The sequence below is a fragment of the Benincasa hispida genome, chromosome 6, assembly GCF_009727055.1.
Source record: "Benincasa hispida cultivar B227 chromosome 6, ASM972705v1, whole genome shotgun sequence".
In the NCBI taxonomy this organism is placed as follows: Eukaryota; Viridiplantae; Streptophyta; class Magnoliopsida; order Cucurbitales; family Cucurbitaceae; genus Benincasa; species Benincasa hispida.
In genome coordinates this window covers 28,927,760-28,944,169 of record NC_052354.1, presented here as the reverse complement: position 1 = coordinate 28,944,169, position 16,410 = coordinate 28,927,760, and the positions used below count along the sequence as shown (strand labels likewise).

The window sequence follows — 16,410 nt, the reverse complement described above, 5'->3', positions numbered from 1 at the left end:
ATTATCGCACCCGTATTGATTGCACCAGACTGAACACTTCCTTTTGAAATTATGTGCGATGCAAGCGGGTATGCGATGGAAGCAGCTCTGGCACAAAAGAGAAAAACAATCTTACATCCCATCGCATATACAAGTAAAACATTAAATCCTGCTCAAACAAATTATACCACCATAGAGAAAGAGCTTCTGGTAGTAATTTTTGTGTTGGAAAATTTCGGGCATATCTGTTGGGAACAAGGGTACTCATCCATACTGATCATTCGGCAATAAAGTACTTAATGACAAAGAAGGAAGCAAAGCCGAAGTTGATCAGATGGGTTCTCCTCTTTCAAGAATTTGATATAGAAATAATTGACTGGAAGGGGACAGAGAACCAAGTTGCGGATCACTTGTCTAGACTGAAAAATCCTGAGGTTGACCACAATGTGTCTGAGGTGAGTACGGTGTTCCCGGATGAGCAACTATTCCATATTGAAGAATTGCCCTGATACGCAGACANCACAATGTGTCTGAGGTGAGTACGGTGTTCCCGGATGAGCAACTATTCCATATTGAAGAATTGCCCTGATACGCAGACATAGTCAATTATCTGGTTTGAGAGCAGTTTCCTGAAGATTACACCTACCACCAATAGAGGAAGCTCAAATATGAATGTAGACATTATTATTGGGACGAGCCGAATCTGTACAAAAGAGGGGTAGACCAAATTTTTCGATTATGCGTACCAAATGCTGCTCAACAACGCATATTATCACAATGTCACGACTCACCATATGGTGGACACTTTAGAGGGCAGCGCACCGCAGCCAAAGTTTTATAGAGTGGATTCTTTTGGCCTACATTGTTCAAGGATGCAGCTGACTACGCAATGAAGTGTGATCGGTGCCAACACATAGGTAACATTTCATGGAAACATGCAATGCCAATGAACACCATCTTGGAGATTCAATTGTTCGACGTATGGGGGGTTTATTTCATGGGACCATTCCTTCCCTCAAATGGTAAGCATTATATTTTATTACCCGTCGATTATGTATCCAAGTGGGTAGAGATAGTGGCGTGTGCTGCAAGCGATGCGGCGATAGTCTCTCAATTCCTAAAGAAGAAAATTTTCACTCGTTTTCGCATTCCCCGTGCCATCATAAGTGATGAGGGGTCACACTTTGTCAATCATACTGTTAAGGAGCTGCTGCGCAATTACAACATTCTCCACAAAGTGGCCACCGCATACCACCCATAGATGAATAGTCAGGCCGAGGTGTCCAATCGAGAAATTAAGCTGATACTTGAGAAGGTAGTAAGGCCTTCATGAACAGATTGGGCAACAAAGCTTGATGATGCGTTATGAGCATACCGAACTGCATTTAAACCACCCATAGGCATGTCCTCATATGCGTTGGTATTTGGTAAGGTGTGTCATTTGCCTTTAGAGCTGGAATATAAGGCACTGTGGGCGGTAAAGAAGCTGAACTTTGATTTGAAGAAAGCAGGAGAAGCCCGAAAAATGCAACTGGTCGAGCTAGAAGAATAGAGGATTAATGCAAATGAAAATGCGAAGATTTATAAATAGCGCACCAAGCCCTGGCATGACAAATGCATATGCGGTAAGAACCTCCAAATCGGGCAAAAGGTCTTACTCTTGAACTCACGTCTACGACATGGTGCAATGGAGCTGATCACACTAGTCCGAACCCTTCATCATTAAAAAGATATTCCAACATGGTGCGGTGGAGCTGATCACTAAAGATGGAAGCCGTACATTTAAGGTTAATGGACAGCGAGTGAAGGCATATTGCGAAGGTGATTTCCAGCCAAAAAAGACCTCCGTGAAGCTGGAAAACCTGAAGTACCTTGTGTTTGGTTCTTGAACTCTCATTCCTTCGTCACTTTAATCATCATTTATTTATCTGCATTTTACTTATTATTATTTCTCTTAAAAAAAAACTTGTTGTTTTGTTTAAAATCATTTGACCCTCTATATGTTTGTTTACAACGATTAAGGCACAGGATTGCGGAGATGTTACATGAAGTAGCAAATTATCTCACTCGATCACCACAATCCAAAAAAGAGAGATCGTCGCAAAGAAGGATGTGTCAATACACAATGCGGGCGACAGCGCAAATTTGGGGGTGTATTCTTCCCTATCCTTTATTTCAAATTTTGCGCTATCGCATCGCATTTTAATTTTAAAAGTCTTATCACCGCATTCTCTACTGCAATCATTTGACATAGATAAATTTAGTAAGTTACCGCATGATGTTTCTTTGCCAAGTATGATTTTAATGATGAAAAACATGCTTCTATTTCTTTCGTATATACTAGAGTCATCTTAACTTTAAGATAGTCACCTCATGAAATATTTCTAGAAGTTAAGGGTTTTCTAGCTTTCTTTCAAACTCTCTTTATGAAGCTTTCTAAGAACATCGCCTGACTTATATCGATCTTTTGGCAATGAGGACATTGCCGCATTTTAAATTTGGGGGTGAGGTATTTATTTTCGACCTTGTTATTTCTAAGAAAAAAAAAAGAAAAGAGAAAAAAAATTGAGAATAACAACTCCACTATCAATGCAAATGGGAAACCTATGTTGATAAGAGTTAAGTTGTGAAAGGCACTTACCCATAGTTGGATGTTCGCATGACACGTGGGGGCAAGCCAAAACGAAAATAAGTCACCAGGATCAACTCATAAATAAATAACCGCAACTCCGCTGCCAAGTAAGTAGGAGTTTAATCTAAGGAAGAGTGCATTGCTCATAGTTGGATGTCCGCATGACACACGTGGGGGAAAGCCAAAATGAAGGCAAGGCACTTGGATCAGTGCAAGGTTAGAAAAAAAAATAATAATATCAAGAAATATGCAAGGATAAAATCATTTGACACCCCGGTGAAAATTTTTCTTTTTGAAATAAATCATGCGATGTTCCAAAAATAAGTAAAGTCCTTTTGAAGGTTAAGCTTGCAGCCCTAGGTCTTAGAAATATTTCAAGAAGAGACTTGAATAAGACTTAAGGAAACTTTGATATATAGGATTTGAACGAAGCATCCTTGAGAAATCTAGGAAAAGGACATTGCGGTTGACTTGCTAAAAGAAGTCTTTAGCTTATGCTTGAGGACAAGCATTGTTTAAATTTGGGGGTGTGATAACGGGCAGAAATACACGTTATCATAGTGCTAAGTCCTTAAACAATGCTGGCTTGCATTGATAAAACATGTTAAATTGCGTCCATTAAGCATCAATTTCATAATATTACGGTGCATACATTCATTGCATTAGAACAGTTGATTTTTGTATTTTTTGTACAGAATATGCGATAACGCAAGGCGGAAATTGCGATCATAGGAAATCATTGGTTGAGCGCAACATCAGCACAAGGCTTTGCAGTGATTATGTTTGCAAATATTTGCCCAAGAAGGATTGCCGCAACTTGGTCAGCGCAACATGGTGGGCGCATCTAGGTGAAAGGCTAATTAATCGCGATGGGACAGAAAGCTAATGACAGTCGAATCCGAATTAAGTTGACAGTCGATAACGATCACAAATTCATTCAGCTTTTCAGTGACAAATATCCGGCGCACCAGTCAGGAATTAAAGCAGTCCCATCTGTATAATCATGAGAGAGAAGCCAACTTTCACCCTGGATGTTCTATAAATAACAAGGGCATCCTTTAGAAAAGGGGTTAATTAGTTAATCAGTTCACACGTCCTTGTTCATAGTTTTCTTTCATTTTAAGGCGGACGCGAGAGAGGAGGTTGTGCCGACAGATCGTTNCATCAGCACAAGGCTTTGCAGTGATTATGTTTGCAAATATTTGCCCAAGAAGGATTGCCGCAACTTGGTCAGCGCAACATGGTGGGCGCATCTAGTTAATCAGTTCATATGTCCTTGTTCATAGTTTTCTTTCGTTTTAAGGCAGACGCGAGAGAGGAGGTTGTGCCGACAGATCGTTCAGGTAAGCTTGGGAGAGTGTCAGAAGCTTCAAGGATAGAGAGAGGGCTGATGCCTACGGAAGCGGGAACATATTTGGAACCAAATAGAGATTTACAGTGTAAAAGCCTCGGTCAGCAAGGAATTGCTACCAGGCTCTCTACCTTTAACTTCCATTATTATTTTGTACTCCACTCATTTATAAAAATGGAATTTCCTTCTCTATATCTGTTCACTCTCTGTTATTTACGCATGAGTAGCTAAATCTATTGAATGGGTTGAGAAGCATTTAGCTAGCACAACTAAAGAATCTTCATTCTATATGGTTATCTTGTATTATGTATGCTTCATTCGTCTATTAGAGATACTCGGGAGGGTAGTCTAAGGACAGGATCTACGCTTGGGAAGGTCAAGTTAGAATCTAGGCTCGGGAAAGTTAGATTAGAACGGATAATCAAGAGATAGGAGCTTAGGAATAAGCACTATTTGTTATCAACGCATCACATGCATCCTAGAGATAAGATATGATTGTATGCGGTCACCTTGTCTTTATGCATTTTGCATCATCGCATAGGAAAAGAGTAGAAACTTAGGGATAAGCTCTATGGACACTTTTGCATTTAACACATGCGTCCTAGACTTAGGAGCATTGCATTTGCATTGGAAAATGACTTGTTATGCATGGTTGTAGCATGATCGCATAGTTTGATGCATTCCCAAGTAACGCTAGCTAAAGATCTTCTCAACCCGTTCTGTATACTCAGTGTATCTATCATACAACTGACTTTTTTCAAATCCGCCGCATTTGTTTATTTTTCATCAACGCAATCAATAACAGATCAAAAATTAATTGAGTTACCGGTCACCATAAAGTTCTTATAAAAATTACCATCGCAATCTATTTTCACAATTCCCTGAGTTTGACCCTGGACTTACCAGGAAACTCAGTGGAATTTACACTTGGATTTCGCTGAGGAAACTTGAGTGCACAACGCAATTTCACCATCGCATATCATCCATAATTCACATCATAAAAATCAAGCATTAGCATTCCAGAACTATTTCATAAAACATGGAATCGTTTATCAGAAGGCAATAGAGAATGTTGACCGGGATGAATGGGTCAAGGCCATGGATCTCGAGATGGAGTCGATGTACTTCAACTCAGTATGGGATCTTGTAAATCAGCCTGATAGGGTAAGAACTATAGGTTGTAAATGAATCTACAAGCACAAACGGGGTGCTGATGGGAAGGTACAGACCTTCAAGGCTCGACTTGTGGCAAAGGGTTATACCCAGGTAAAGGAAGTCGACTATGAGGAGACTTTCTCGCCTATTGTCATGTTAAAGTCGTCCGCATCCTCCTGTCCATTGCAGCATATTATAATTATGATATCTCGCAAATGGACATCAAGACAGCCTTTTTGAATGGCAATCTTGAGGAGACCATTTACATGGTGCAACCTGAGGGATTCATAGCCCAAGGTCAAGAGCAAAAGGTTTGTGAACTGAATCAGTCCATTTATGAGCTAAAACAGGCATCTCGATCTTGGAACATACGATTTGATACTACGATCAAGTCGTATGGCTTTGACCAAAACATTGATGAATCTTGTGTTTACAAGAAGATCATAAACACTTCAATAATCTTCTTGGTGTTGTACATAGACGATATACTACTCATTAGAAATGATGTAGGTCTACTGACTGTAGTTAAGAACTGGCTAGTGACCCAATTCCAAATGAAAAATTTAGGAGAGGCTCAGTTTGTTCTAGGTATACAGATCTTTCGGGATCATAAGAACAAAGTGATAACACTGTCTCAGACATCGTACATTGACAAGATGTTGCTCAAATACTCGATGCAGGACTCCAAGAGGGGCCTACTGTCATTCAGGCATAGAGTCACTTTGTCTAAGGACATGTATCCTAAGACGCCTCAAAAGATTGAGGAGATGAGACGGGTCCCATATGCGTCTGTCGTTGGCAGTTTGATATAGGCGATGCTCTGTACTCGTCCAGACATCTGCTACGCTATGGGCATAGTCAGTAGGTATCAGTCTAACCCAAGCTAGGGTCACTGGACCGCAGTAAAGAACATCCTCAAGTATCTTCAGAGAATGAGGGACGACATGCTTGTGTATAGTTCCAGGGAATTTGATCCTTACCGAATACATGGATTCAGACTTCAGACTGATAAGGGACTCTCGCAAGTCCATATTAGGGTTAGTTTTTACTCTTAATGGAAGAGCTATAGTGTGGTAGAGCACTAAGCAGGGTTGATCACCGACTCCACTATGAAGGCAATGTTACGTAGCGGCTTGCGCGAAGTTGCTAAGGAGGTTCTCTGGCTTAACGAAGTTCTTGACAGAACTGAATTGTTCCAGATATGTCCTAGGCCCATTACCCTATATTGTGATAATAGTGGGGCAGTGGCGAACTCTAAGAAACCGAGGAGTCACGAGGCGCGACAAAACACATTTGTGGAAGTATCCATCTATCCGCGAGGATAGTGCATCGAGGGGACGTGATCATCGTGAAGATTGCTTCAGAGCACAATTTTCTGACCCATTTACGAAGGCTCTCACGCTACAGTGTGTGAGGGTCACCTACGGAGCATGGGTCTACAGGAATCGCCCGCGTTGGACTAGGGCAAGTGGGAGAATTTATTGTACTAGGCTTTTATGCCCTATTTATTGTTTTGTACTAGTTTAATATACACCCCACTTCACTTTAGGACAAGTGGGAGATTGTTGGGGTTGATGCCCTAAAGTCTCGTGTCCTGTTATTTGTAAACAGTTTGTACGAAGCTTATGTTGTATAATATATGATATTTACTTCACATCTTGTTTTTGCTCAATTGCATGTATTCTTTGCTTACAACAAACCAATAAACATAAAATCCCTAGTTATCTGTATGTAACTTAAGCATGTATGTGGTGACATACAAGTGGATCATGTCTTGAATGATAACCAAAATGGTCTATAGTACATGGATATAGGAGGGAAACCTTATCCTGGTAATGCTACAGATGCAGCTCGCTTTGTGGAATGGTCACAAGTGTTGTGACTTGTCACAGATGGTCTGATCCTGATCATTCGTGTTGGGGACATGCAAGCGGGGGCGTCCTATACAAAGAGTTTGTGTAAGACTTGACCACGAATTGTTAACGTCTCGTTATATAACATCATTCATGACAGAGACTTCAATTCACTAGGATGACCATAGGTAACATGACCTCAATCCTAAGTGAGTTGGGAACTCCTTCCATTGAAGGCGGTCCTTTGATTTGTATGAGTGCGAGTGGCCAGGTCGCCGATTCAGACCTACCATTTTGGGATTCATCTAATTTTGGAGGTAGAAACTCAGCTACACAAGATGGAATTCACTCCTTTCCCGAGGCAGGGGTAAATAGATATATAGCTCCCTTATGGGCTGATTCTAGAGCTTGATCGATGTGGCGCCACACACGTTCTCTTGGCTCGAGAGGTGTTCACACATAGTTGAACTATGTTGTATTGTTCATTAGATGAATCAGTGGTGCTTAAGGAGTGAGATGTAACTAAATGAGCAAAATGGTAATTTGGTCCAGCTGTACTTACGAGCATCTGTGAAGGGTCATCGTATTCATGATTGGTTATATCCGATGGACACAGAAATATATCTGTGGTAAGAAGAGTTCAGTTGTTAGTCTTTAGTGGAATGCCTGACAATTAACAGATGGTGGATCTCGTGACTAAAGAGTTTAGTCAGCTATTCAGGGACCGTTGGAGCTTCGAGCCACAGGTCCATTAGGTCCCCTGGGTAGCTTGGATAAAGTCTGTATTTGGATTAATTTGAAATGTTCAATTGACAAAAGGAAGTTAGATTACATATGATATAATTGGACTAGTTAATTATATATGATATAATTGACTAAATATATGAGATACATTATTTTGGAGGAAATTAGATATAAATATGATTTATATCAAGTAGAGGAGAAATTACTATAGTAGATATGTGATATCAAACTATAGGGTAAGAATATAATATGATTATATTTATTAATTATTTAATTGGTTAATTATATGATAATTGGCCTAAAATTTCTCTTGGACGTGCGTTAGTGGGAGAAGCCTCGTTGGTTATTGTAACCGAAGAATAAAATGAAATTTTATTTCATTTTGCAAAGGTTCGAAAGGTTCAAAAATGCTTAGCGTCGGTGTGGAAACGTAAACGATAGCATAAGTCGAGAGCCTATACGATAGTCACTCAGCACCTAAACGATCGCATACCTCGCGCCTGAACGACAGCACGCTAGTTCCTAAACAATCGGATAGCTTTCCTAAATGATCGTATAGTGTGCCGTGTTTTCTAAACAATTGTCTACCTTTTCCTAAACGATCGTTTAGTAAAACCTACACGATCATATAGCTTCTTCTAAACGATAAGCATTTAGCTATACGATAACTTCCTTTTCTCTCCCATTTGCTTATCGTCTACATGATTAGTTCTTTCTCCAACCTCTACCAAACTCACCAAAGACCACTCTTTGGATTCTCACTCCGAGAATTCCAAGGGCTCCATTTTGGTGGGTCGTCCCCGTTGCATTCACTCGTTCGTGATAGTTCGTGGTGCTGTCGTTCGTGTAGACGATCGTGCTGCTGCAGACGACGCATTTGTTGGAAGATAGTAGATCACGTAAAAGTCTTCCACTGCGTTTGAGTTCAAAAGCTTGAAGAGCGTCTTCAACTGGTATGAGAACTCTTTCCCTTACATTTTAGTGTTCAAAGCATGTCGTTAATTACTGTATATTTGCATAACTGTATGTTCGAATGTATATGGTGTATTTTGGTCACGGTGAAATTAAAAAGATCCGAATGCACTCGTGGATGCTCTTTGTTAAGAGTTCCTTCAGAACCAACAACCTTTTAGGAAGCAACAAATTGTGCTAATGCAAGAGATTGGATAGAAGCTGTGAATGAGGAGATGCATTCACTATAGATGAATGACACTTGGTCTTTAGTTCCTCTACCAAAGGGTCACAAACCTATTATCTTAAAATGGGTTTTCAAACTTAAGGAATGAGTATCCTGTGATCAAAAGCCTAGGTATAAAGCTAGATTGGTTGCAAAGGGGTTCACTCAAAGGGAAGGAATAGACTATTCTAAGATTTTCTCTCTCTCTAATTGTCAAACAGGCTTCCATAAAACTTTTATCCTTAGTTGCTCAAAATAATTTAGAATTGTATCAACTAGATGTCAAAATTATTTTTCTTCATGGACATCTAGATGAGACAATCTATATGACGCAACCTAAAGGATTTGAAGTTAAATGAAAATAAAATCTCTATTGTTTACTCAACAAGTCTATCTATGGGTTAAAACAATCTCCTAGGTGCTGGTATAAGAGATTCAATGACTATATTTCTAGCATTTGGTTCAAAAGAAGTTCATTTGACATATTTGTTTATGTAAATACAGGTTCTTACAATGACAAAGTTTACCTACTCATATATGTAGATGATATGTTGCTGGCAGGTAGGTCCAAAAGAGATCTAGCCTATATTAAAAACCTCTTAAAAAGAGAGTTTGATATAAAAGACCTAGGAGAAGCAAGCAAGGTCCTAGGAATAGAGATCCAAAGGAACAAAGAGGAGTCTATTGTAGGCATGAATCAGTCCAATTACTGTGAGAAAATCCTTAAAAGATTCAACATGAATGATGCTAAACCTATGAGCTTACCTATTGCTGAGCACTTTAAGCTATCCTCAACTAACTATCCTAAAGATTCTGACCAAGAACATCAAAAACATATGGTTGTCATACCCTATAGTCAAGCAGTCAAAAGCCTAATGTATTTAATGATTTCTACCAGACATGATCTCTCATATTCAGCTAGCTTAGTTTGTAGATATATGTCTAATCTTGGTAAGAGACATTAGGAGGCTACTAAATGGATCTTAAGGTACTTGGTTTAGTCTAAAAACTCAAGATTAATCTACCAAAGGTCAGCTGAACCAAACTTAGAACTTTATGGATATGTGGATGCTAACTATGTTAGTGATTTGGACAAAAGGAAGTCCTTAACAGGTTACCTTTTCCCTTATGGTCCTAATCTAATCAGCTGGAAAGGAACACTACAGCCTATAGTAGCCTTATCTACAACAGAAGCTAAATATATGGCTTTAACATAAGCAATCAAAGAGGCGTTGTGCCTTAAGGGATTGCTGGAAGAATTTGGAATAGACCAAACAGTGGTGAAACTCTACTGTAACAACCAAAGTGATGTCCATTTGTCTCGAAATCTACAATACCATACTAGAACTAAGTATATTGATATCAAGTATCATTTTATTAGAGATAATATAGAGACAGTGGAGATAGAAATTTTAAAGGTTCATACTTCAGACAATCCAGCTGACATGTTAACAAAACCTATTTCAAAGCTTAAATTGATTAAATTTTTAGAACAGGTTGGTATAGAGCTTCCAGACACATGGTAGACAGAACGGTCAGAATCAGGAAGATCAGAAGATTGCAAGGCATTAGAATCAAGGTGGATAATTTGAAGAAGCTTTGACTCAAATACATCAATTTTTTATTTGTTTATAACTAACTTTGTGATGTAAATGGTTAGTTGATATGCTCCATAAATACCTCTGATCTTTAAAACAAAAATATAGAGTTATCATCATTTTTCCTAGTTTTCTGTAAACAAAAAAAAAAACTGTACGCAACCTTCATTAGTAAAAGAACTTGGATCTTTCCATGGACGTAGACAATCTTGTCAAACCATGTAAACTATGTGTTTCATCTTCTTATCCTTATCTTTCTTGTTCATATGAGTGTCTTCTTTCTACAAATAGCGCGCCATTCATTCACCATTCAAATCGCATCGAATAACTGAGTATCGAGTTCAATCTGCATCGATCTTCGCTATCGAGTAGCTTCAATTGATCATTTTCACCTTCGAGTCGCATCGAGTATCGTTCAAGAATCATCGAGTAAGATCGGGTATTAGTTCAGTTGTTATCAAGTTCCATCGAGGATTTAACAGAAACTCGTCAAACGAAGAAGGGAATTCTCATCGAGTATTGAGTAGGAAGACGTCAAGCATCGAGTATCTATCATCGAGGATTTGGCAGAATATTTCTTATCCTTTTCTTCATCTTTCCACGTTGATCTTGAGTATTTGGGCCTAGTGAAGAGTGGTTAACCCAACAGTTATCAATATTCAGATCAAGAGAAGCTATCATGGTAGCCATCTGTGGATTTTCAAATTGATGAACAGCATTAGAAGAATTAAGGAAAGAAAAATCGGGAGGATATAGATTACTGGAAGATGGAATGTAGCAAAAATAGAATTGCTTAGCAGTGTATCCAAACTTTGAGCATATCTGACACTGAGGCTTGTATCTGATATTCCAATTTCCTGATCGTCCACCTCTGTTTCACGACGACCTCCACATCCTCTCTTATTAGGATTTCCCTAATGTGAATTACTATTCTACCTAGAAGAGGAATTATTCCTTTCTACCTAAAAGAGGAATTATTCCTTTCTCTCTGAAGTAATATTGTTAGTAGAGACCAAATTTGATGATGGTACAAAACTATTAGAGCTAATGATTTTATTCTCAATCTAGGCTCCTGATTAAGTAAACGAAAAGTAACATCCTGAATAAATGGTGAATCAATACGCGCAGAAATAACAGGAACCATAGATTCATATGCAAATCCTAAGCCAGAGAGAATATAAACAATATGATCATCTCTAGAAATCGGCTTACCGACAAAGGCTAATGCATCGATGCACTGATGAATTTACCGACAAAGGTAAACCAAATTTCTTTGGTTGTTTTACAATTATTCATTTGAGTCAAGATATCTTCACCCATAGACCCAAAAAGCCATAATGAGACAAAATGATCATGTCATTTCCATACCTTATAATCATAATCCATACCTAGAATTGAAGGTGACACAGTGAAAGTTGTAGCAGCAACCAGATTCTTTGGAGGCAGTTCATCTTCAAGAAACGTTTCCAAACCATATTCTTCTAGGTCAGTCAATATCTAAAACCTCCATAGAAGAAAATTGGCATCAATAAGTTTCAGAATAGAAATCTTGTTACCCAAATTGAAGATTTTATTGGACAAAGAACTCTCAATTTCGTCTCCCATGATGGGAAAAAATTCGAAAAAAAACTTCAGCAGACGAATCTGTGATGAGAAATCGAGAAAAACCCTATGTCGTAGACAAAGGGCTCTAATACCAACTTAAAAGAGAAAGAAAGAGATTTGAAGAGAAAGATACGCCATGGATGAAAGAAAAGGTTATGTTTTGTTATTCATAGAAGAAAGATGATGAGTCCTTAAATAACAAAATTTGGGGATAATGAACTCTTGCAAAAGAGTTTCACTGCACACAAACACACAGAATATTACCCTATAAATCGTTCTAGAAGGGGAATCTAATATATGTGTCCTTATAATATTGGGCTTTTGGGCTTGAACAGAGATGATAAAAACATATCTTAGTGAGTTGCCTTGATGGTGCTAATTGAGATGTGTTCTCATTTTCAATTCACTGATTTTCTTGATTGGTTTGCCTGTCTATTAATAAGTACAAGGGTTCTTTTATTTCTATGTAATTTTGTTCGTCCAATGTCTTGCTCAAAACAATTTTTTTTTAAATTTAATTTGTATTAAACACAACTTTAAGTTTTTTAGTTAAACAAAATTTTTAAAAAAAAATGAGTCTAGATAAATAATGTGATTTAACTACAACCATATCTTCAACCAACTAAGCTAATCAACATATTACATACCTTCCAGAAGATTAGAAGGTTCTGAGTTTCCCCACCTTCAATAATAATTCAAGTGTATTTTGATAGTCTAATATTATAGTTTATGAATATTTTTACATCAATCGAAGTACAAGATAAAGAGCTAACACACTCAAGGTTTCAACTACGTAAAACAATGTCATTAGCATCAGAATCTGAATCAAACAGCTGCCATCCCTGAAGGAGAATGCTCCTGAGGAGGAGTCTCATTAGCAGGCTCAATTCTCCCCATCATAAATCCGGATGGCTTCCCAGACAAATCTTCCTCATCATTATATACGTAAGCAAATCCTCCATGCCTTGTCAAATCCATCCCCGCCATCTCATCTTCTCTTGATATCCTCAACAGTTTCACCTTCTTCAACCCATAAAACAATGCCCCCATCGTTACAGAAACCCACCCAATTATCGCCATTATCTCCACCAACTGTGCTGCTAGAAGCCTCCCTCCGCCGCCCATCAACAACCCATATGGACGTCCGGCCTGGTAAACCTCTGCTACATACTCCTTTCTCGCAAATAATCCTGTGAATATAAGGCCCCATGCCCCACACCCGCCATGTAGTTGCGCTGCCTCTAATGGGTCATCGTACTTGACCTTCTCGGCTAGCATGTTGAAGCCAGTTAACACCCAGGATGCTATGAAGCCACATATCACTGCAGCCCATGGCTCCACAACGGCGCAACCGGACGTGATGGCGGCGAATCCACCTAATAATCCGTTGCACACATCGATTACGTTCCAGTGGCCAACTAATAATCGTTTTGTAAAGAGGGTTGTTAAAGCAGCTGTGCATCCAGCTAGTGTTGTGGTGACTCCAGTTCGACCTATGGCGCTCCATTGACCGTAGTAAGTGCGACCATCATTGTAGGATTTGGAGATTGTTAGGAATGAACCTGGGTTGAACCCATACCACCCAAACCAGAGGAGGAATGTGCCAAGAACTACTAAGGAGGCACTGTGGCCGCGAAGGGCTACAGATCGGCCAGATCGATCGAACCGACCGATCCGAGGGCCTTCAATTACCGCACCCCAAAGGCCGGCTATGCCACCAACCATGTGGACCACACCTGATCCGGCAAAGTCAATTGCCCCTGAATTGAATAGAAGGTTATTGGATCGGGTTGGGCTAGCCCATCCGTCTGCAGACCAGAACCAATGGGAGACTATGGGATAGACAAAGCCGGTAAGGATGCTGGAATAGATAAGGTAGGCGACAAATTGAGTTCGCTCAGCAATGGAGCCACTAGTGATACCTATCCAGATCAATATAAATTTAAAATATAAATTATTACTTACTGCATAAATTTACTATGTTAATTTAAGCTTTTGAATTAATGGTTTAGGAAGGAAAAAATTCTTTATAAATGCTCCTATCTTGATACATCCTAAATATAGTAAAGAAGTGGAGAGCATATCAATTAGATACAGTCTAACTTATTCCTTATTTACAAACAAAACTTGAAAGGTTAAGAATATATACTTATTAGATAGTTAATTATTCCGATTGTTGATAGTCACAAAAGTTTGAAATATTTTTTTAATAATATGTGAGGTGAGAAAATCAAACATTTGATTTTAAGATATAAACAATGGTTAATTCATCATGTAATTAATCTATATATATAATTCTAAAATCAATAAGAAATTAAATAAATAAATAAAAGTTATGAATGTGAGTTTCTTGTAATGTTATTTTCCCTAGAGTAAGTTTAGAAGCATTAAAAGTATTATAATATTTTACATTTCCAGCGCACTGTAGCTTTTACCTGCAGCAGCAATAGCAAAGGCCCATTGATAGAGAAAGAAGCTATAATCAGTAGAAGGGTTGGGAAAATTGGAGAGGCCAAAAAGGTGGCGGCCAATGAAGGAGTTGGAGGGAGCACCGAAGGCAAAGGCAAAGCCAAAGAGGTAGTAGGAGAGGCCACCCGCGGCGGCATCGAGGACGTTGGTGAGCATGATGTTCATGGTGTTTTTGGCACGGACCGAGCCAGCGCAAAGCATGGCGAAGCCGAGCTGCATGGCAAAGACGAGATAGGCGGAGAAGAGGAGGTAGGTGTTGTCGATGGCGTAGGTGGTGGAGCTGAAACTGTTGGCTATGGTTGTGAATCTTGAGCACAGGAACTCGGCTACAGCGGTGGAATTCGCAGTGGCTGTCGACCCGAGAAGGGGTACCAAATCGGAAGGGTCACAAGAAAGAGTGGCCATGGTGAGAGCTTTTCAGAGAATAATACAAAAATGAAGAGTGTGTGTGGGATGGGCGGAGAGAGTGTTTGGTGGTTGAGCTTTATATAGAAGAAAGACAATCTCTCTCACATGGACGACTTTCAACATTTTTTTTAAATAATAATAATAACAATGTTCTTATTTCCTTTTTTTTTCCATTATTTTAATGACTATTTTAATATCATCGAGATATTTATGATTAAATTGTTAATGGTATCAATTTAAACTTTAGATTTCCGTACCTTCGGAAATGAATCCACCATAAATTCTCTTCTATTCTATTAAATTAATTAGAAAAAAAATAAAATAGGCTAAATATTAGGTAATTTTTCCTAGATAAATTTAGAAAAATAGAGATCATGTGTGAGTAGATGAAAAGTCTCTCAAATGAATGAGAAATTTTTACAATTCATTTGATTTTAAAATTTTTGTTTAATATATGTTAATCCCTACGTTGAATGAATATTTATAAACATGTGAAAAATATATATTAAATGATTATTTATTATACTTAAGAAGTATATACATGTTATGGTTTATATAAATATATACCAAAACAGAAATATCAGGAAATTTTACCAACTAAATATAGGATTACTGTTTGAAAAATTTAAATACTAAAATAGAATAGCTTGTTCATGTTGGTTGAAATAAAGAATGGACACGTAATCAAAAATGAAAACAAATAATTATTTTTAAAAAAAAAATTGTCCAATAGTCGTATACAAGTTGGAATTCAAACATTAATTAAAATATATATTTTATAGCATCACACCACATAATAATAAAAAAAAAATGATTATATAAAACGTCATCATTTTTTTTATTTAATGAAATTACATTTTTAAAATGAAAATTTAAATTAAAAAAAAAAATAGTGTGGTCCTAGAAAGGAGAGTTAGGAAGCATACAACATATACGTTCAATTATTGGGAGGAAAAGATACGGAGAAAGAAGTCTAACAAAAATAGTAATTAACCAAGTGGAAAGAATCTTTAGAATTGCTTAAATGTCACAAGTGGTTAGTAGAAAGAATCTTTATTCTCTTTTTTTTTTTTTTTAATTTGTAGCAAGCAAGGTTTAAAATGTTCAGGTTACCAAAAGATTGATGTCTTAGTTTTACATAAATTTCGATAAATATTTTTCGAAAAATTTTAAAATAAATTTAAATTAATAAATAGACATTTTATAATTATTAAATAAGTTAATATATCTATTATTTATATTATATTTACATTAGTGGTATGTTGTTACTTAATTATTATGATTTGTTGATTTTTCAACGATATAATGAAAATATCGATTTACCTCTCATGTCGATATCAAAACTATGAAAAAGTGGAAATATCAATGAAAATATCGGCATGTCGATAGAAATTTAATACTATAATAGCAAGGTCCATTCTTACACTTTGCTAGATAAA

The 16,410-nt window shown here is 37.8% G+C and overlaps 1 protein-coding gene across 1 annotated transcript; it reads right to left on the bottom strand.

The window, feature by feature from the left end:
• Positions 1–12,703: 12,703 nt before the first annotated feature.
• Positions 12,704–15,035, bottom strand: LOC120080191 (ammonium transporter 1 member 2). The gene is made up of 2 exons (XM_039034763.1): positions 14,530–15,035; positions 12,704–14,016 (listed from the first exon to the last, which is right to left on the bottom strand). The coding sequence occupies exons 1-2, from the start codon at positions 14,966–14,968 to the stop codon at positions 12,920–12,922; spliced, it is 1,536 nt and encodes a 511-aa protein (XP_038890691.1). The 5' UTR covers positions 14,969–15,035; the 3' UTR covers positions 12,704–12,919.
• Between the last annotated feature and the right edge of the window lie 1,375 nt (positions 15,036–16,410).